We start from the raw sequence: 23,835 nt of genomic DNA on the forward strand, positions 1-23,835 counted from the left end.
GAGCCTTTTGTGGTTGGCTGCCAGTGATTAGTGGTGTTCCACAGGGGTCTATGTTGGGAGTGATTCCTTTTACGTCATATGTCAATGATTTGGATGATGGAATTGTTGCAAAGTTTGCAGACGATATGAAGATAGGTGGAGAGGCAGATAGTTTTGAGAAAGTAGAGAGACTACAGAAGGATTTAGACAGATTAGGATTATAGGCAAAGAAGTGGCAGGTGGAATACAGTGTTGGGAAGAGTATGGCCATGCACTTTGATAGAAGAAATGAAAGTGCTGACTGTTTTCTAAATGGAGAGAAAATACAAAAATCTGAGGTGCAAAGGGACTTGAGAGTCCTTGTGCAGGATTCCATAAAGGTTAATTTGCAGGTTGAGTTTGTGGTAAGGAAGGCGAATGCGATGTTAGCATTCACATAAGGAGGACTATAATATAAAAGGAAGGATGTAATGTTGAGACTTTATAAATCACTGGTGAGGCCTCACGGAGTATCCTGAACAGTTTTAGGGCCTTTATCTTAGAAAGGTTGTGCTGAAACTGGAGGGGATTCAAAGGAGGTTCACGAAAATGATTCCAGGATTAAATGGTTTGTCATTTGAAGAGTGGAGGAGTTAGGAGATTGGGGCTGAAAGGAAAATTGGATCAGCCATGAATGAAAATGGCAGAGCAGACTCGGTGGGCCAAATGGCCTAATTCTCCTCCTGTATCCTATGGTCATAAATTTTCTTTAAACTTTGTACATTGGTTAGCACAACATTTGGGGTGGAGTTCAGAGTTCAGAGTTCAATTGCGGCATCATCTGTAAGGATTCTGTACATCCTCCCCAGGAATCTGTGGGTTTTCCCTGCAAGCTCCAATTTCCTCCCGCAATCCAAAGATGTACCGAGTAGGTTAACTGGTCATTGTAAGTTGTCCCATGATTATGTTGTCAGGGATTTTGGGATGGTGTAATTCGAAGGGCCGGAAAGGGCTGTTCTGAGCCGTATCTCTAAATAAAGTAAGAATCTCTGGGTCCATATTTAGCCTTTGTGACTGAAGTGGCAAGGTTATCCAGAACTGAGATCACAACAATGTTCAGGAACTACCCTGACTTTGAATTAGACTGATATAAAACATACCTGGCAAGTTGCTGCTGGAAGGAATCTTGAATGTCAAAGGTCAAATGTCAAATCATTACCAGAGGCAGCCTAGGTTTTCTGGATAACTCCTGTTATTTTTCCCCAATGGGAAGAGCAGTGGTGTAAGCACTTGCCTTGAGAACGTAGCCGCTGTTTTTAATTTGTAACTGAGGACAGGCCTATCCTCAAAGTTGCTGCTGCGTTCACCAACAACTTTGATGTGTGTTGCTTGAATTTCCAGCATCTGCAGATTTCCTCGTGTACAGGCCTATCCTGCCTGTTCAAGTGGCATTTGGCAAGTATACTCACATGAAATGTACATCCAGGGTCCAGAAGAAATGAAAAGGATGCCCTGGTTGAGATAGTGTGTATTTCAGATTTTCCTTATCATTTTGTTCCTATTTCCTTGATGGTACTTGGACCCCTTTGAACCCGTGGAGCCAACTGACTTGCATTAGTTTTTGCCAGAGTTAACTTCATGATAGGAAACCCCAGTGAAAAGTGATTACAAGGGAGGTCAAGCAAGCTGGATGCTCTGTGCCTATTGGCTGCAGTCAGAGGACAACACACCTTGTTTTAGAGGATGATGAGTGAAAGAGAAGAGTCTATTCCCAAAGGAATCTGAGATAAAGAATCACATAGCAATCATATGACTGATGGAGTCCAGCACTGTGGTGAAATTTGTTGAGGCTGAGTTTTTGGTGATGTTCGAAGGGAGGGAAAGTCCATTGTACCAGAATAGCATCTGAGTGACATTGTGCAAATCTCTTAAGTTAGCTTGGAAGAGACATTTAACAGAACTGCCACTATTAGCCCAATTTAGTGACAGTCTGGTTGTGATAAATGGCAGCTCTGTAGCTCCCTCCTCAATGAAATGCATTTGATGCTATTTTAGACCCTACACAAAAGTTAAAAGCAAAGAAGCCTTCAAGATGCATTTCCTTTCTGTTTACACCAGGGACTAGTTTCTGGGCTAGAATAAATAGCTGCTGTACAAACTGGTGATAAGCATGGGTAGTCCTCTTCTGACCAAAAGTTGAAAATAAATTTATTATCAAAGTACGTACATGTCATGATATGCTACCCTGAGATTCATTTTCTTTCAGGCATTCACAGAAGAACACAGAATCAATGAAAAATTACACACAAAGACTGAGAAACAACCAAATTGTAAAAAGAAGATAAAGTGTACAAAATACAATAAATAAATAAATAAATAATATTGACAACATGAATTGTAGAGTCGTTGAAAGTGTGTTCATAGGTTGTGGAATCAGTTCAGTGTTGAGTTGAGTGAAGTTATTCACTTTGATTCAGGAGCCTGATGGTTGAAGGGTAATTAACTATTCTTGCACCTGGTGATGTACTAAGGCTCCTGTACCTCCTGCCCGATGGCAGCAACAAGAAAAGACCAATCTAATCTTCCCACTTACATTGGCTACCATCGAACTTTGTGATGAAGCCAGTGAAACGGATGAACATAGCCCAACAAAAATGTAACAAAGGGGCCTGGCCTATGAAATTCAGTGGCCAACACTGGTTCCCTATGTTTCTATTACTATGTTCAGCTGAGTTGGGGCTGCGTGGATGATTTGCCAGCTGCAGTAATGGCACCTTTCAAAGGTATGCTGGAAGGTCACATTGCCAACAGTACTATCCACAGTGGGTCCACGAAAAATGGCCCATTCCCTCAGTATAGCACACATCCAGCCTGTCTTTAATAGAATTTAATATCCCACACTGGAAAGCTATTTTATACAGTAATTGTTACAAAGGATATACTTGTTAAAAACAATGCCATCAAACCCATGCATATTTAAACAAAACCAGATCTGTCCTTAACTAGCAATCTCAGCTCACTTAGAGGTGAATGCAGCAGTTCTTTCTATATGTATTGATTGGTAGAAATGGTGAAACTTTACTAATGTCCCCCAGGCCCCATATTTTAAGCATAAGCACTGACTTTTGCTTTTATTGCTCTGTACAAGGTAAAATAGCAAGGTATAGTGCCTTCAGAATCCTAAAGACAGCATCCATTTCACCTCTTCACCATCTCTTTTCCACTGAGAACATGTCCAATTTACATAATGAAATGACTGATTAGAAAGCTACAAGCCAAAAAGACAAATCCAATTCTGTGATACCACAGGATCTCCAGAGACTACTAAGAAGATAATCATTGATATTAATGCAGAGAATCTGCACAAAAAGCACTGCCCAGAGTTCCCCTTCATCTCATAGAGGGCAAATGGGTAATGGCACAGAAGTGATGACACTGGATATCAAGCCTTCCAATTAGGAATGAGGCACTTTGACTGCATGGTTCCATGTTGTGTTTATTTTGGCGATTGATGTTCAGCTGTGATTTGATATAATAGGATAGATTTTTGAATTCAGAAACCGGGTGTAAAGTATTGACTGGATGCAGTATTTACAGGAAATTTTGATGGGCAAATTACAGATCCATAATTGAACTCTTTTTGCTCTGCTGACTTTCACAGCTTTCCTGTAAAGACACCACCACCACCACCATCATTCTGTGCCGTGTCGCATGACGTGGGTGATCACGGTCTCACGTCTGTGATTGTTCTTGGAAAACTTTTCGGCAGAAGTGGTTTGCCAATGCCTTCTTCTGGGCTTTACAAGACAGGTGACCCCAGCCATTATAATTCTCTTCAGAGACTGTCTGCCTGGTGTCAGTGGTCGCATAACCAGGACTTGTGATATGCACCAGCTGTTCATACGACCATCCACCACCTGCTCCCATGGCATCACGTGACCCTGATCAGAGGGCTAGGCAGGTGCTATACTTTACCCAAGGGTGACTTGCAGGTTAGCAGAGGCCTTACACCTCCTTTGGTAGTGGCGTATCCGAACATCCCACCCTGCAAAAGCTCATTTCAGGGAGGTAGCACCTCCGCCCCCCGTAACTCTGTATCACCCCCCTCCCCCCGGTCGACCTCCAAGCGTGTATGTAATACCTTGTTTAGTGATTTTGTCTAATCTGTAAACCAAGTTGGGTATGTGCAGAAAATGTGACATTAAAATATGTATTTATATTATATTATATTATCATGTTTATTCTATTATAACTTTAAGTAAGTCTACAGGGAGTTTGGCCTCATCACGTAGGACATCAATAGCGTATCTCCTTAGCATCCAGCCAGCTAGTTTAAATATTGTTAGCTATGCTAATGAACGAATGACACCTGTTAAACTAACCTCAACATGTCTTTTACATTTTAACCCACCACGGGCAATAGAAAAGTCACTGTTGCAAACAGTGCAGCGAGCAACACTCATTATTTTTGAGGTCAATTGTAAAGCCCGCCCACAGACAAAACTGATGGTTCTACTTAGCACGAAAAGAGATCAAGATGCTTGCCCTCACTCTCAAAAAAATTTATTTCCGGGATATTGTATATAATTTCTGGGCATCAGGGAGCCGCTATCAATATGCGGGAGACTCCCGGAACTTCCGGGAGAGGTGGGATTCCTGCGTATCTGCCTGCCTGCCATCCAGCACCATCATTTAATCTTATTCCCAGTGCAACAGGTACTGTACATTCTGTTTTTTTCTGCATTAAAACTGGGATCTGAATTCTTCTTTAGAATCAGCATGGAAGCAGTTATATCTAATGACACACAGAGTATAGCTCAAACAAGTAATTCTGAGCAGAGATAGAATCCTCCTTTTATAAGCTGGATGGCTGACTTTGGCTTCACAAGTGCTGAAAACATCTACTACAAACAGTACACTCCATTGCTCTTTGGGTTCATCCTATTTTAAATTACTGATAATTCACCCAAAGTGTGAAGACTATCAAAGGGACAGCAACACTTCCACTCACTAACCCATCCCACCACACCCCCTCAACATCATTACTACAGTATTCCTATTTTCTGTCAGAGTCACCTTATGTTCAGATATGCTCCTGTGGCTAACACCACTTTATGGACATACCATCAATCTATGTATATAAGTTATCTATCTATTTCTATTTATTGTGCTTTTTTATTATTGTGTTCTTCATCTTATTGTGTTTCCTTTGTACTCCAGCGGAACCAAACTTGCAATTATTTTGTTCTCCCTTACACTTGAGTACTGGAAATGATATGAAACAATCTTGAACCTTTAGTAACCAAAATGCTTTGGTTGATCAAGGGACAAGTGTGCTGTACTGACATATGCTGATAAAGCATTAAGGAGTTGTCCTTTCTGAGATATCAAGGACCTTCGTGCAATGGATATTCTACACATTCTCCGCTTACTGTCCACGGTTATCACCTTTTAGGTGATGCACACATCGCTGTACCATACCTCACCTCAGTGGCTTTATACACTCATTGGCCACTTTATTAGGTATGCCTGCTCATGAATGCAAATTTCCAATCAGCCAATCATGCCAACCCTAATGCATAAAATCATGCAGACATGGTCAAGAGATTCAGTTGTGATCAGATCCAAACATCAGAATGAGGAAGAAATGTGATCTAAGTGACTCTGACTGTGGAATGTTTGTTGGTGCCAGATGGGATGGTTTGAGTATCTCAGAAACCGCTCATATCTTGAGATTTTCATACACAGTAGTTTTTAGAGTTTACAGAGAATGGTGTGATAAAAAAAATCCAGTGAGCAGCAGTTCTGTGGGCAAAAACACATTGTTAATTAGTTCAGAGGCGTATAGCCAGACTGGTTCAAGCTGACAGTGGTATGTAGAATGGCATCTCTGAATGTACAACATGTTGAACTTTGAAGCGGATGGGCTACAGCAGCAGAAGATCACGAACATACTTCTAGTGGCTACTTTGTTAGGTACAGGGGGTCACTTCATTACGCATATTCTCGATACAACGGGAAAGACTGAGTGGTTCTGAAGGACTTGCTTGATGTAATTTAAAATTCTAAATAAGTAAAAAAAATCCTAAATCAAATGAAGGCAACGAGGAAACCATGCCCATCAATGGATGAAGAAGTTTAAGTCTGTAATGTTTGCACTATTATTCAACAATTTGATGGCTTTGCTATCACTAGGCTGCATGGACTTTATTCAGCCAGCAGTTAATGTGCCAGTGCCTGGAAGTTATTGCTGATTATGGCTTTCACACTGTGGGTTACAAGCCTGTGCATATTCATGTTATTTAAAGATCAACACAGCGTGCCCTACAATATAAGTTAATGTCCTCAACAAAAATGACACCAAAGTTAAATCATGTAGAAGGTCTAAAAGAGACTCCAGCATTAGAATGTATTGCTGAAGCATCTCCACTGGAATTCAATACAGAGATTAAGCTTTGTACAAAGTACAAATCAAAATAATTTAAGTTTGTGCATCAGATTGTAAATCCATATATAAATAAACTATTTTAGGTCATTTGACCCTCTATACAATAGATTTTTATAAATTATTTGTTATTTCAAGAAGTTTGTCCAGATTGGATATTTCTGAATCATATCTCTAAATTGCAGAATAATTAGGACAGTTCAAGGTAAATCTTGCTCGTGTCTTAGGTAATTTATATTGGTGCTGCTGCACGCATCAATATGTACAAGACAAAGGCATTTTTGTTCACATTCTCAGCTGAATAGGTCCTCTGGTTCGGTGCTAAACCCCTGATGGTGGGTGAATAAATTGTGAGTTAGCAAGTGGTATCCTTGTCTCAATTTTAAAAAGCTATGATTCTATCTTTATACCCAACACTATTCCCATCTCTCCCCACCCCACTTACAGGATTTTCATAGAAAACCTATCCTGTACTAACTCTATGACTGGGCAGATGTGAATACTAGGGTCTGGGCAGCAGATCTGACTATCACCAATGTGGCCTCTGTCGAAAAGCTGACCAAACCACAGATGCAGCCTGGGAAAATCAATTCATAAGTTAGATTGGAAATGCACACAGGCAACAAGCAGCAAGTACGAAAGGCACAATACCTTGCATTATCCCTTCCATGAGACTTCAGAAAATTCATATTCCTGTATCTTGATAAGAAAGCCACCAGTTGATCATTAGTTCTATAGAACAAATAAAAAAGTATACTTTAATAATACATCTCTGGTTAATAAACTGTTACAGTCAAATAATTAGAAATATCACAACCAATGTTACTGTTAACTATTCTTGTTCATTGTTTCAATGGGTTAACTATGTGAATTCATATGGACTTTGATGATATGCTTGCATGTTATTTTCAGAAGAGAACTATGTTAACAATTTTTCAGCATTGTTACTGGTCACATTGTTCACCCCTTAACTTAATCAGATTGGTGAAACCAACCCTCATTTGTGAGGGAAGACCATGGTAAAATGAACAGGGTTGCCCACAGTTCCACTCCTCCATCTACAGTTGTTTGGGAAGTTTAAACATGATCATTCTGTCAGACTGTAGTTTGGGTGCTGGAGGTTAGGTGTTACTGCATGTAACCCCTCCGTCTGTCCAGTGGAGGCTCTTCTTGATTGGTCTCAGCTGAGAGACCCATTATAGGATGTGCCCGGCCAGAAAAATACCACAGTTTGCCACACAACTTCATACCTCACCTCTTCTTCATCTAAAGGTCAGCAAATGTTAAATAAAACCTGAAAATCTTGGAAAACAGTCAATATTTCAGATCAAAGATCCTTTATCCTTCTTTGCCATGTAACATTATATTTTCACAGATGTTGCCTGACCTTCTGAGTGTTTCCAGCATTTTCTGTTTTTCAGATTTCCAACATTTGCAGTGTTGCTTTGACTTTCATAACCTTTGGTTAAGTTGCTGTCCTTTTTAATTTTGTTTTATATTCACATTTTTTAAAAGAATAACTACTTGCCACATGTACATTGAAATGTTGAAGCATACTGTGAAACGGGTTGTTTTGCATCAACAAACAATGCAGTACGAGATTTGTTGAATGCAGCCCGCAAGTTTGCCACGCTTATGGTGCCAACATAGCACAGCCTACAAATTATTAACCCTAACCTGTACGTCTTTGGAATGTGGAAAGAAACCAGAGCACCCAGGCAAACCCACACCATCACAGGAGAACATACAAACTACTGTGCCTCACAATAAGCTACCATGCAAACTTAATTTAATTGTATTTCAAATGTTTCTAAATATCAGGGGCATTTAAGAAGAACTCAGACCTAGGGTCTGACACTTGAAGCCTAGTTGTTGCTCAAGGATAACACCACTTTAGAAGACAGGAGCAGAAATGAGTTTTCAAGACCCAAGGGAGCCAAGCAAAAGCAAGTACAACCTTAGGAACAGTGTGGGGGGTATAAGTGAGATTTGGGCAGTCTAAATCATGATTCCACCCTATGTTCCACAAAGGCACTTAAATGGGAAAATGAACTCAATGAAATGGAAAGAGCTGATTACGTTCGGTGGTACAGGATGAGTATCCCTTATCCAAAATGCTTGGGGCTGGAAGTGTTCCGGATGTTTTCCAAATTTTCAAATATATAATAAGATAGCTTGGGATTGTCCTCATTTTCAACTCTGAATTTATTTGCTACCAGTAAGCAGTCTTTGTCTTATATTTGTTCATCACACATATGTACTGAACAGAAAAAAAAATGATGACATACCAATAATATAATGAAAATGAAATGTGTGCAGGGTAACAAAAGCAGCAGAGCAGCATTGGGGAATACCTGAATCTGCAGCAGGCTTTCAGTCTCCACCTGTGAGGCTGTGTTTTGATTAAAAGGTTACAGTTCATTATCTTTATGTTTTACTTTTTATTTAGATTTTATGTAAGGTATAAAAACAATCAGCATTGTAGGCTTGTTCTGGTGTTAGATTTTCATCAATGACAATCTTCATAAACTCACCAATTAATTTCTCTGCTGCTTCATGATCAGCAAACGATGCATTATCACCACAAATCGTTATTAATTTAATGCTGTGCCTTTTCTTAAATTTCTGCTACCAGCCTGCTGAATATTCACAATTACCTTCAATTTTCAGTTCACTGTGATAGATCTTTACTTGTTGCACGATCAGAATTCCCTTAAGTGGCATATGTTCACTCCAGTGCTGACAGATCCATTCTTTTAACACAATCGAGATCTTCATTTTTCACTTTCTGCAGTGTTTTTCTACTTTTCATTAACTTTTGTTCACTACATATGTGAGGTTACTTCTTAGAATTTCTGTGGTGAGCAGAGATCTGCACATTGCCTGGGAACCTTCTCAGCACCTTGTGGAATTTTCTATTTGTGACGTCATGTCAGCACTCAAAAAAAAAATCCAGATTTCAGAGGTTTTTGGAATTTGGATTTTCAGGTAAGGGGTACTCAAACTGTATAAAATAGTATTAGAACATAAAACCTACAACACTACAGCACATAACAGGCCATTTGCCCCACGATGTTGTGCCAACATTCTAACCTACTTCAAGATCAATCTAACCCTTTCCTCCCACATAGCCCTCCATTTTTCTTTCATCCATATGCCTATCTGAGAGTCTCTTAAGTCTTCCAAATTATCCACTTCTACTATAATCTGTTGCAGTGTACGCCACATACCCACCACTCTCCATGTAAAAAACCTACCTCGGATATCTGCCCTATACTTTCCTCCAATCACCTTAAGATATTGCCCTCTTGTATTAGCCAAATCCCACTTGGAAAAAACAAGCATTGGCCATCCACTCTATCTATGCCTCTTATCATCTTATACAACTCCATCAAGTCACCTCTCATCCTCCTTCACTCCAAACAGAAAAGCCCGAGCTCGCTCAACCTCTCCTCAACTCTCTAATCCAGGCAGCATGCTGAAAAAATCTCCTCTGCAGCCTTTCCCAAGCTTCCACGTCCTCCCTGTGAGGTGACCAGAACTGAACACAATATTCCAAGTGTGGTCTAACCATGGTTTTACAGAAGTGCAACATTACATCACAGCTCTTGAACTCAGTTCCCCATCTAATGAAGGCCAACACACCACATAAGTGCCTCATTAACGCACAGCGACTTTGAGGGATCAATAGACATGGACCTCAAGATCCCGCTGTTCATCCACACTGCTAAGAATCCTGCCATTAACCTTGTACTCTGCCTTCAAGTTTGACTTTCCAAAGTGTATCACTTCACACCTTTCCAGATTGAACTCCGTCTACCACTTCCCAGCCCAGCTCTGCCTCCTATCAATGTCCCGTTGTAAACTACACCACCAGCAATCTTCGTGTCTTCTGAAAACTTACTAACCCATCCAGATCATATGTAAAATCTGGTAGGTGCTTCTCCACACCCCCCTCCACCCCCGATAATAATAATAAAGAAATAGAGAAACTTGGCAGAAACCTCAACCAAGCCTCCACTGCTTGTATCTTTTTGCATTGTATGAAAGTGGATACATTGTTGGAACATTTCTACAGAATCAGAGGTAGCTGTGATGGGGTGCGATAAGAGCCATGTTCATTCACAACAACAAATCTCTACTTAAGATGATTCAGAATAAATAGTTACTATGGTTCTTTTCAGTACCTAGTTAGAATGTATATAAGGTTTTGGAAACTACTGCTACAATCATTGTTTCTCAACACAAACTGGGTAAAGTAGAATTCTTTCCTGCTACAGTAAGGAGTTGAAGAATACAGTGACTTCAAATAATGCCTTACAGCAGTCCTTTCCAACTTGCAAGACCATTGGAGACAACTACAATACAACAATTCAAGTCTTCTACGGCTGCTGTTGAGTGAGCAGTGGAAAACAGAATTTTAGTTCTTGTAAGTAGGTGTTCAGATAGCACTCTGTCCCTTGCTGGCTGACCATACATTTGTCTGGTGCCTGTGAAACCCATGGCAAGGATACCGACTGTCAATCAATTTGTTTCTCAAATTTTCATTGAATCTATAAAGGAAATAAGTGGTTCCAAATGCACAGCAATACTTATTTGGCCAGCATTTACAAAATAGAATGGGTTCAATTTTATGTTCTAAAAGGACTATGCGAAACTATAACCAATAATGCAGAAACCAGATGACATGCACGTACTTAAGTACTTTCTGAAGGGACGAAAGATAGATATATTATCACAAGAAGAGCTACACCAGGGAAACTCAAATTCACTGCAATAAATAAACATACACCATTAATTAATACAGTACTTTTTTTATCTTTTACAAATTACATTGTGTAATAATGGAAAGCCTATAACATCAGGGGAGAATGTCATTTCCCTAATAGTTCACAGTATAAGAGTGACTATATTTTTTTCATTAAAAAAACACCATTAAACAGAATTAAGCCTTTGGAAATTATTGATTGCATAAATGGAGCTCAAAGATTAGAAAATACTCAATGACAGAAATTTATAAAACTGATACAGGAATTCTGGAGGTGAGAAAACTTGAATCCTGCGTAGTTTCATCTGGTTTGCATTTATCAGTCTGGTAAATGATCATAAAAGTAATACCTTCATAATGAATACAGTACGTCTATCTAATTTGATGGCAAAAACAAAATGATTTGCTGAAGAATCAGATGATTCTGTTCAGGCGTATTCTGGAGTTATGCAATACAGTATAGCAAATATTAATTTCAACAGCAACCAGTCTTCAGATCTGAATGTGGACTATAGATTGAATTTAAAATGCATCTCAGAACAATGGTCTTCCTGGAGCTGCACACTGGGGTCAGTTGCAAACCAGGAAACAGACCATTCTCCTGCGATGTCCGCATATGCATGAATGCATCTCTGAAAGAGAGGTGATTAACACTCATTTTGGGTGTGTTGGTGTGAAGATACAGGTGTTGGAAATTATGTGCAACTCAAAGGAAGCATTATGAATGCATTGCAACTGTAGAAATTGCCCTGTTGTTATCTTTGTTTTTTAACATATCAAATGTGATGTATTATCGTGGCCATTTCTTCCAAGGGTGTCTCCAGTATGATGCCTGCTTGTTGTGCAGAATAAAGACTTCTATTCCACCAGCTTCAGTGTCTCCCGGTGACTTTGATCATAGTCGCAACAATTCCAAAGAGGCAAAATTGACTAGTTATTTAATTGGTACTTGTTCCCTACTTGGCATCACCCAAAACACTGAGGACACCTCGTAGACACTTGCTGCACTGCCTGATCAAACCTTCCCCAATATCCAAGCAGATGTCAAACAGTGGAACATGGATAGGCTCTTCAGCCATCTGTACCCATTCTACCATCGCTGATTTGCAATGCTGAAGAAAACAAACACGCAAGTCCAAAAGGGAACAACATTACATGATAGGAAGCAGACACCTGATCCTGAAGAATGTATCAACCATTTATAGAAACCACTCGGAGACCCCACAATCTAAGCTAGCAAGTCGGAGTTCTACAACACAGAAGCCAGCTCTTTGACACATCAAGTCCACACTGATCGCTGTACTCATCTATTTTAATCCCTCTTACCAGTAATTGATCCACTGCTTTTCATGTCTTGGTGATTAAAAGGCCTTACATACTTTTTAAATGCTATGAGAGCACCTGCCTCCACCACTTTCTCAGACAAAGCATTGCACGTTATAAGCACCACATGGGTGAAAGAACATTTTTTCTAGTATCATCCCTAACCTCCTTACTCCTAGGTGTTCTGGTTTTTAGTCATAGAATCAAACACTGTAGGCATATTGAAAATGTAGCCCATTGTCAGTGTTGACCATCAAATGCCCATTTACACAAATGCCACTTTTATTTTTGCCACTGTCCCTCAATTCCCATAAACTCCGCTACTGACCTACACGTCAGGAACAAGTCACAGTGGTCAATGAAATGACCAACTTGTATATCCTTGGAATGATGTATTCGAAGGAAGAATGCAGGCACTTCAGATAGCATCGGAGCTCGGGATTGAACACACATCACTGGAGCTGAGTGACAGCAGCTCTACTTGGTACACCCTCTGTTGCTTTACAGGATTAAATAGCAATTCCCACTCCTAATACTGTACAATCTCTCCTTCTGATATTATCTCACAGAGTGCTTGTAATAGATAAAATACTGTACTGTTAATTGATTGTTTATTTATTGCAATACATTTGAATTTCTCTGGTATAGATATTCCAGTGATAAAATAGTTCATCTTTCATGCTTTAAGAAATTACATGCTTGCTTGTATTCCTGGTCTTATCTCCGTGTTATATACTGTGGCTTCACATACTTCTAGTTAATATTTAAAATTAAAAGTATCAGAAAATACTCTCACAATTATCATGAAGTCAAATGCCATATGGAAATGGGAGCTTTGTAGTAACCTCACTGGAGTAGCAGCAAAACTTCTGCCCATCAGAGAAATAAAATGCTGGCATTAATATCAATGATCACATTGCGCGAACAAATAAAAAATGAAAGTGCCTTTTGTGAAGTGGGAATCTCTCATCAAGTCAACAGTGGTGCTTTTCTCAACCATAGCCATCTAGTCTAATCACCACTCCTCCTCATTCTTTATAGTCTTTGTTCAAACAACTATCTATGCTTCATAAATGCTTTTGCTTCTTTGCAGAAAGGGATCTTTGACCTTACATAGGATTCCTTTTATGAATGTTCTATAATCTATTCCCCCTGTCTGACAAATGAAAGCAATGAGAATAACTAAAGCTGCAAAAATGAGTAGGTTTGAGCTAGGTGGGAGGTTAATATTTAAAACAATTTCAAGCGCAAACACTATCTGCCTTGAACCTACTCTTTAGTGACTGGAATTTGAATGCATCTATTGAGATCTGCAAAGTGATTGGTGCAGAGTGGGGGCAAGAAATGTTCTGTTTGAAGCTATTTACTGAGACCATTTTAGTAGACTAGAGGTTTAAGGAACATGATCTGTCGTCTGGAGAAGAGTTGAATGTGGGTGGGGTGATTTAGAGATTCACCACCGAAATGGCTGGTAGAGTGGGGATTGGTGGCTCTGATGGACAGCCAGATATGCATAAAACATGTGGGACTTTCCAAAGACAAGTTCTCATATTTTTAAGTAACAATGCAACAAGTTTTATAGACGTGAAGCCTTATATGCATTGGTCAAGAGTGAGGAGATTACTAGTGCATAGTACGCACTGCTGAACTCAATGGAGCTTATCATATTATTAAATTGCCTGAGACATGGTGGGCTCATAGAGAAAATCAAAGTGTGCAACTCTCTCGGACCCAACTTTTCAATGTGCTACATTTTTCACTGAAGATAAAAGGAATCATGTGTAAAAATGAGACTTTATGTGAAGCAATTTCCTATTTTACAGATTGCAAGATGGGCAGCTGATTCCTGGGAGCCATTTGATTACAGAAATAACCCTATTTCATCATTATCCAAGCAGCAGAGTAAAAAGGCAAATGCTTTTCTAATACTGCCAGTGGGTCAGGAAGAACGATAATGGCTTCCACTGGTCCATTTCTCCATGATCATACCAGCAATCTCTCCCCCCCCCACCCCAAGTACTACAGTCCCACCCACCTCTCCAGCTTGCCAGAATCAATGCTGTTAAACTTTCCAGAGTATAAGAAACCTCCCAAAAGCAAAGTTATCACTTTCTTCCCAATCATTAATGAACTGGAGGATCTCTGTCATGTCACCTCTCAAACACAACTCTGTCATTCACTACCAATACTTAATCACAGATGACTTTCTTAACCTCTTGTTGATAGGCTCCATCCAAGTTTGACTTCTGTGTTTGATCTGTCATTCTGGAAGAGCTTGGAGGTTCCCTAATCTTGAGTATTGGAAAGATGCTAGGATAAATTTGAATCAAATGTTTGTTTCTTTTTCTCTAATGTTTTTCCAGTTCTGTAGCTTGAAGAATCAGAGAGATTACCAGTGCCCTATAGATATTGCACCCACTGGAAAGCCAAGACTGTTAAATTATTCATTATTTTCTATGAACTCAAGGTTGCTCTTCCAGACAGTGCATCTAGAAAGATATTGTTCCCACCATTCACATCTGCTCTCTCCGCCTCCCTTGATTAAATGCTGCATTCCATTCCCTTCCTCTCCCATCTGATTCAAACATCTTCAGTCTTTTGTCGCCCTCTCTCTCATCTGCCAGTTTTATTGCTATTTCTGCTCTCCTGTCCTCCACCTAGCAATCACCAACACCCCTCACCCCCACCTGGATCCACTTATCACCTTGTAGTTCTTGATCCACCCCTTCATTCACCTTTTAATACTGGTCATCTCCCCTCCGCCCAGATGAAAAGTCTTGACCCAAAACATCAACCGTCTACTTCAAGTGTCAATCACGCTGAAGGAATGTCAACAGCACACCCTGCTCGCCCTACATTGATTCCTTATCATTCTGCATTTCTGCATAACTCTAACCCTCATCATTCTCTTATGAGATAGAGAACATTCAACCCATTGTCTAAGCAGGCTTTCAAAACCAATCTATCAATCTCACATACCCACATATCTTCCTGTAATCTATTTTCCCTCCCACATGCCCATCTGGCCTACTCTGATTCTATTACATCCACCCCAGATACACTGGGGTAACCTACAGGTGTCGTGGTCCGGTGCGTGAAGTCTGGATTCCGGTTCACGGTCTGGTCCATCGTTCCTTATTCCAGGTTTTCTGGTTTTCCCTTTTTTTCTGTTGGGTGCTCTAATTGAGGCAGCTGATTCACATTTTGGGCTGGCTACATAAATAGCTCCTTGATGCAGCTTCAGTTCCTGGGTTGTTCCTGTTCAAACCCCCCTGTCTGTATCCCTTCTCTGCCTCTTCCTCCTGAAGTCTTGCCCTACAACCAGTGTCTGGAGCCTAGCCTAGCCTAGCCTAGCCTAGCCTAACCTCAACTCACCTGGAGCCTAACCTTGCCTGGGAGCCTTGCCTGCAACCTTTGCCTGCACTGCAGTCAAGTTCAACTGCTGGAGCAATATAAGGAACTGTCTATTGTTTTGAACTGTCTCTGTGTCCATGCCTTTGCTAGGTAGGTCTGGCTGTTTGCTGCTACCTTGTGTTGGGAACTGTCTCTCTGTGTTCTGTGTATGAGTCCTGGCCCTATGTCCTACTCCCTAGGAGGGGTCCTGGCTCTGTGTAGAGCCCTGGCCCCAAGTCCTGTTCCCAAGGAGGGGTCCTGGCTCTGTGTTCCAAGTCTCTGCATACCTGTCCTCCCAAGACCAAGGTTCTGTGTTCCTGTCTTCCAAGACCAAGGCTCTGCATTCCTGTCTCCCTCGACCTAGTCAAGGCTTCGTGTTCTCGTCCTGTCCATGTGCCTCGCCCAGCCCAGGAGTACCACGCCAGCCTGGTGCTGGGGTTCCCTTGTCCTGTCCAAGCCACGTCCAAGAACCTCATCCTGTCTGCGTGCCTTGTCCTGTGTAGGAGTTCCATGTCCAGTCCTATAGCCATGTCATGTCTTCGTCTAGTTCTGGAGTCAGAGTCCAAGCCTGAGTCAAGACCCAGGTTCTGGGTCCTTGCCCAGTCTCTGGCTTGGAGTCCATACCCAAGCCTTGAAGAAACCTGAGGCCACGTCATGTCCTCACCTAGTTCTGGGGTCCGAGCCAGAGTCAAGACCCAGGTTTTGGCTCTTTGTCCAGTCTCTGGCTCCCAGGCTCCTAGTTCTGGTCCTGCTTGCCTAGCCAATGTCCTAGCCCAAGTCTGTGTTCTTGTCCCAGCTACTAGTCTGCATCCAGTCAAGTCCCTAACCCAGCTCTCTAGTCAAGTCCTGTTCCTAGTTCTTCAGTGTCTGTGTCTTGCATTTGGGTCGGCCATCAGTGCCCCCCGTGTGACAGCAGGAGCCAATTAACCTTCATACTAGCACATTTATTGCCAACTTGAAAGATCTGAGTCCAAGACATTTCACAATAAATTTATTTCTACAGAAATTTTAAATTACTTTTCATTTTGTTTGGTAAGAAAGGGTTATGAAACTTGAACTGTTACCAATGTTTCAGATACAACTTGTCAGGATGAAGACGGCAATCAATCCTTAATGATAATGCTATTTAAACTGGACAAGCCTCATTCTAACATTATAACCATATATAATCATATAACATCCATAATCTACATTATAGATGTAGATTTAATGGTGCAGGAAGGTATAGGGAAGGAATATTAGAAAAACTATTTCCAGCTAGACAGTGATGCCACTGGTCGCAGCAGCTTCTCCAGGGTCAACAAAAGGTGCTAGCTACCGTTCTACTTCAATGTACGTCTAATGATTGGAAGATCATGCTGTACGTTAAGAACTGCAGGTCTACATCATCAGCGAGTTGTTCGTTGGTGGAGATGATCAAAGAGCTGAGCAACGTGCTGCTGCCTGAGACGATGGAGACTTGCAGCCAAGTAGCAAGTGGCCGTCACAGTTGCTTTTCTTGTGATCGCAAGACCTCTTTGAACACGGTTAACAAGTTCAGTTCGCTAATTTATGGAATGCGAGCAGGGGTGATTGGAGGGGGCCTTGTCCTCGGTTGTAGGACTGTGCCTGAAGCCACAGTGTTGGCTGTTTGCAGCCGCTCAGAGTGAGGGGACGAAGCCATTACACGTTGGGCTTCACCGGAGGCGGTGTGGCACAGTGTCCAGGACGGAGTCGGAGCTGCCCTCCCAGGCCACTCAGCAGACAGCTGGCTGCAGATTGCTTAACAACACTCAATGGACTAGGACCTCAAGCCGCGGGGTCGCTTGCAGGAGAGGTGTCCGAGCAATCGCACTCTACTGGGAGTGGTGTAGCACAGCTGTGGCAACTGAAGATTTCAAATGGACTGAGGGGCCTACATTATATACATATATACTTGTGTGGAGGTGTTTGCTAATATTCCGTATCTACTTGCATGTGCAAGTCCTGGGCCTCAAAGCCCTGGTGTTGCCTTTCAGACATCGCAGGCCAGTCGACAGATTATATCAGTGGATTGGGAGGTCTGGATTCATATAGATTTATATATATTTGCATGTTCTGTGTTGTATTTTTACTGATATATTGTACGGGTTTGTTTACTTGTGCATCAAGCCGCGGTGTCGCGTGGTGGGGGGGGTGGTGGGGGGGGTGACTCTCAGGACTCCAATTGTGCATATGCGTGTGCTTACTGTGTGTGACTGTTGGTAACGTGCCTTTGCGCATTGACCTTGTAGTAATGCTCTTGTCTGGCTGTATCATGAATATTCATATATGGTTAAAGGACAATTAAACTTGAATGGTATTGAATTGAACCTCCCATCCTCCTACAGGCCACCCTCAGGTTGGAGGAGCAACACCTTATTTTCCCTATGGGTAGCCTCCAACCTGATGCCATGAACACTGATATTTCTTTCCAGTAAAAGAAATCCCTCCCATTCCCCTCTTCTAATCTCCACTCTAGCTTCTTACCTCTTCTCTCCTCCCGATCACCTCCCCCGGTGCCCCTCGTCCTTCCCTTTCTCCTACGGTCTACTCCCCTCTATCAGATTCCTTCCTCTACAGCAGGGGTCCCCACCCTTTTTCGTACTGTGGACCGGTTTCATATTGACAATATTCTTGCGGACCGGCCGACCGGGGGTGGGGGGGGGGGGGGGCGGTAGGGTTGCCAACGTACAAGAGTAGCAGTCAAATACATTGGGTTTACCCCGAGAAAGACTACAATGACCATGAAGCCTTGCGCGGGGACTAGTGTGTATGCGTTTACGTGCCGATTTCTTAAAAATTGTTTTTACCGATTCTGTTGGCGGCAGCAGCGGGGTGGGGGGGGTTGTTAATCACGACCGGAATATAGGTGATAAGTGGCTAATACACAGCGCATATTTTCCTCGCATGAATATAGCGATAAGACAATTATCAGGGGAGGACAGGGGAGCTTGAAGTGTTGAACGAACTTCCAGTAGAAGTGGTAGACGCAGGTTTGATATTATCATTTAAAGAAAAATTAGATAGGTATATGGACAAGAAAGGAATGGAGGGTTATGGGCTGAGTGCAGGTCGGTGGGACTAGGTGAGAGTAGCGTTCAGCATGGACTAGAAGGGGCGAGATCGCCTGTTTCCATGCAGTAATTGTTACATGATTATATAAGTCACTTATAATAGCATCATAACATTTTAAGTAACGTTTGGATATCAAACACACCGCATAGTTTCCTCGTATGAAAATATAAAATCATTGCAACACACCAATATCGCTGAATCAGTGGGAGCCCTGGGCTTGTTTTCCTGCAACAAGACGGTCCTATCGAGGAGTGATGGGAGACAGCGATACTCAAAGGGGGTTCCTTATGTCCAGTCTATTCCGCAATTTAGTTTTCGTTGCATTCATTGCAGAGATATGTTGGAAATGGAAGCAACGTTTTCAGTGCTTTCCTGACTATCTCAGGATATTTAGCCTTGACTGTGATCCAGAATGCCGGCAGAAATGTTATGTCAAACATACTTTTCAGGCCGCCGTCATTTGCAAGCTCGAGGAGTTGATCTCCTTCCCGCGCTGACATGGATGACGTGCGGGTAATGACCTCGCGTGTGCTCAAGCTCAACAGTGGGCGTGACAGGGAATGAGGAACGGTGCAGCTGACTCCTATCGCCAAATTATATCGTTTCCTCGCGGCCCGCTAGCGCATGCCTTGCGGCCCGGTACCGGTCCGCGGCCCGGTGGTTGGGGACCGCTGCTCTACAGCTCTTTGCCTTTCCACCTGGCTTCGCCTATCACCTTCTAACTATCCTCTGTCCCCCTGCCCCACCTTTTATTCTGTCATCTTCCCCCTTCCTTTCCAGTCCTGACAAAGAGTCTCAGCCTGAAACATCAACTCACTTACACAGATGCTGCCTGACCTGCTGAGCTCCTCCAGCATTTTGTGTGCTGCTTAGAAAAACTAACAGGTAGCCCCGCTGAGGCAACACAATCATTAAATTTCTGACCATTCTGACCACTTTTATAATGAATTATTACTCTTCCAAAAATGTTACTTAGAGGGCTAGCTCTTATAACAGTGCCACTTCCTTCATGCTGCCTGACCCTCCGAGTTCCTCCAACATCTTGTTTTGTGCTGCTTCTAGAAAGCCCGGAGAAACTTCACTGAGTGTTCAATGAAATGTTTATTGTCTGTCCTTTATTTGTAGTTGGTCTGTTTATTTCCATCTCCTTCATGATCAATGGAAACAATTGATCACTGATTCCCTTTTCCTCAAATGGTTCAATTTATTATCAAAGAATGCATATAGCATACAACCTGAAATTATTACTCTTCACAGATATTCACGAAACAAGAAACCCCTTAAAATGAATGATAGGAACATCAGGACACCAAAGCATTTTTCATAGGTTTGCAGACTGAAAGACGTTTTGCATTTTGTTTGGGGAGTTTTTTTTATATATTTAGTCAGGGACCAAATATTGTGTGGGAAGGTGGTACAAATGATTAGATGCATCTGACAGCCATTCTTCAGAGTATTGGTGTACTGGGGTACACTGATTAGAGGTGGATTAGAGGTAACAATCATAGCTGTTACATCTGGAAATGTTCATCCAGGAATAGCAACTTTAAGTACTCTGAAAAATGCAGCAGCTTTTCTCTCTACAACACTTTGCTGAATAGACTCTTCAGTTATGTGGAATAATGGGCTTATGGACAAAGCAGCAATGAAATTATTGTAGCTTTGAAGTCACCCTGGGTCATTTATTACTTAAAGAACACATTGAAAAAAATATATAAATAGGTTGGCTTTTTCTTCATTTAGCAATGCTATCATGATAATCCAGGCTACTGTTGTACTGTGGTGTCCATATGGAAGATAACAGGTGATGCAGGATCATTTTACATTTACTAAGAATTTAATAGTAAATGTTAATCAGGTTGTATTAGATGAAGTTAATGTGCAGTTTCACATTCAGTACTGACTTCCCAACCATCAAACCTGCAGTTTATTTGTTAAGTCAGACCGTCAGTTACGAGCAATAAGGAAACTAAAAAGCCACAATGGTACACATAAAAATAATTAGTAAAAGGTCCACTTGGGAGAGATCTGGAAGGTGTTCTATGAGCAAAATGGAAAGTGTGACACTACCTCACATTGCCCCCGTCAGTGTTCAATTGAATCAGGGTTTTTGAGCCTTGTCTAAAACTTGTTCCATTTTTAACTTTTTCCTTTCTTATGCAAAGTTATTGACATGAATAACTAATTCTATTTGCTGTGTCACTGATATTGCTGGTTCTATTGAGTATTTCCCTCTTTCTAACCCAATCTGATTTCAGCTATGCAGTTACAATGAAACTATAATTGTGTTTAAATATCCAAAACAAAAAAAAGAATTTAAGACTCCTCTCCACAGAGCTACAGTAAGGTAGTCAGCCAATTACAGGATGCTTTTTATTTTATTGACTTGTGTGACCACCTTCCCTAGATCTGTTACACTTTGACTTGTATGATGAATCTACCTGTAACAAATACTCACATAATGAACAATAATAAATTTTATTTATAGTGGTATCTATAATATAATGCCTCAGATGTGTTATCAAACAATATTTGGGGTGTTGACCAAGCTATTAGGCACACGGCAAAGAGCTCGGTGAAAGAGAGGTATGCCTTGATGTTCAATCAGTGCCAATGCTTTCCAATCCACACCCTCCATTGAATGAAATAGGCTCTGTTCCTTTCTTCTCCAACCTGATTAGCACATAGGCTGACCACGTCCATGACCTCCCTGGCCTTTAGCATTACTATGGAGAAGGATAGAATCAGAGAGGACAGAAAAATTTTTAATTGGGGAAAGGCAAATTATGAGGCTGTAAGGCTAGAACTTGAGAGTGTGAATTGGGATGATGTTTTTGCAGGGAAATGTACTATGGACATGTGGTCGATGTTTAGAGATCTCTTGCGGGATGTTAGGGATAAATTTGTCCCAGTGAGGAAGATAAAGAATGGTAGGGTGAAGGAACCATGGGTGACAAGTGAGGTGGAAAATCTAGTTAGGTGGAAGAAGGCAGCATACATGAGGTTTAGGAAGCAAGGATCAGATGGGTCTATTGAGGAATATAGGGAAGCAAGAAAGGAGCTTAAGAAGGGGCTGAGAAGAGCAACAAGGGGGCATGAGAAGGCCTTGGCGAGTAGGGTAAAGGAAAACCCCAAGGCATTCTTCAATTATGTGAAGAAAAAAAGGATGACAGGAGTGAAGGTAGGATCGATTAGAGATAAAGGTGGGAAGATGTTCCTGGAGGCTGTGGAAGTGAGCGAGGTCCTCGATGAATACTTCTCTTCGGTATTCACCAATGAGAGGGAACTTGATGATGGTGAGGACAATATGAGTGAGGTTGATGTTCTGGAGCATGTTGATATTAAGGGAGAGGAGGTGTTGGAGTTGTTAAAATACATTAGGACAGGTAAGTCCCTGGGGCCTGACAGAATATTCTGAGGGAGGCGAATGTTGTCCCCTTGTTCAAAAAAGGTAGTAGGGATAGTCCGGGTAATTATAGACCAGTGAGCCTTCCATCTGTGGTGGGAAAGCTGTTGGAAAAGATTTTTAGAGATAGGATCTATAGGCATTTAGAGAATCATGGTCTGATCAGGGACAGTCAGCGTGGCTTTGTGAAGGGTAGATCGTGTCTAACAAGCCTGATAAAGTTCTTTTGAGGAGGTGACCAGGCATATAGATGAGGATAGTGCAGTGGATGTGATCTATATGGATTTTAGTAAGGCATTTGACAAGGTTCCACACGGTAGGCTTATTCAGAAAGTTAGAAGGCATGGGATCCAGGGAAGTTTGGCCAGGTGGATTCAGAATTGGTTTGCCTGCAGAAGCCAGAGGGTGGTGGTGGAGGGAGTACATTCAGATTGGAGGATTGTGACTAGTGGTGTCCCACAAGGATCTGTTCTGGGACCTCTACTTTTCGTGATTTTTATTAACGACCTGGATGTGGGGGTAGAAGGGTGGGTTGGCAAGTTTGCAGGCGCCATAAAGGTTGGTGGTGTTGTAGATAGTGTAGAGGATTGTCAAAGATTGCAGAGGCATTGATAAGATGCAGAAGTGGACTGAGAAGTGGCAGATGGAGCTCAACCCGGAGAAGTGTGAGGTGGTACACTTTGGAAGGACAAACTCCAAGGCAGAGTACAAAGTAAATGGCAGGATACTTGGTAGTGTGGAGGAGCAGAGGGATCTCGGGGTACATGTCCACAGATCCCTGAAAGTTGCCTCACAGGTAGATAGGGTAATTAAGAAAGCTTATGGGGTGTTAGCTTTCATAAATCGAGGGATAGAGTTTAAGAGTCGCGACGTAATGATGCAGCTCTATAAAACTCTGGTTAGCCCACACTTGGAGTACTGTGTCCAGTTCTGGTCAACTCACTATAGGAAGGATGTGGAAGCATTGGAAAGGGTACAGAGGAGATTTACCAGGATGCTGCCTGGTTTAGAGAGTATGCATTATGATCAGAGATTAAGGGAGCAAGGGCTTTACTCTTTGGAGAGAAGGAGGATGAGAGGAGACATGATAGAGGTGTACAAGATAATAAGAGGAATAGATAGAGTGGATAGCCAGCACCTCTTCCCCAGGGCACCGCTGCTCAATACAAGAGGACATGGCTTTAAGGTAAGGGGTGGGAAATTCAAGGGGAATATTAGAGGAAGGTTTTTTATTCAGAGTGGTTGGTGCATGGAATGCACTGCCTGAGTCAGTGGTGGAGGCAGTTACACTGGTGAAGTTTAAGAGACTACTAGACAGGTATATGGACGAATTTAAGGTGGGGGTTATATGGGAGGCAGGGTTTGAGGGTTGGCACAACATTGTGGGCCAAAGGGCCTGTACTGTGCTGTACTATTCTATTCTATCTATGACTTCTAGCCAACCCAACTACCATCTGCTGCACCAGA

The 23,835-nt window shown here is 41.8% G+C and overlaps 1 protein-coding gene across 1 annotated transcript in view; it reads right to left on the bottom strand.

Moving 5' to 3' along the window:
- Positions 1–23,835, bottom strand: part of xylt1 (xylosyltransferase I) — a 284,213-nt gene that overhangs the window by 79,635 nt on the left and 180,743 nt on the right. Inside the window, exon 5 of the mRNA XM_072268810.1 lies at positions 7,055–7,135. Coding sequence (XP_072124911.1) covers positions 7,055–7,135 — 81 coding nt within the window. The remainder of the gene's footprint in view (positions 1–7,054; positions 7,136–23,835) is intronic.

This window comes from Mobula birostris, chromosome 9, assembly GCF_030028105.1.
Source record: "Mobula birostris isolate sMobBir1 chromosome 9, sMobBir1.hap1, whole genome shotgun sequence".
Classification (NCBI taxonomy): domain Eukaryota; kingdom Metazoa; phylum Chordata; class Chondrichthyes; order Myliobatiformes; family Myliobatidae; genus Mobula; species Mobula birostris.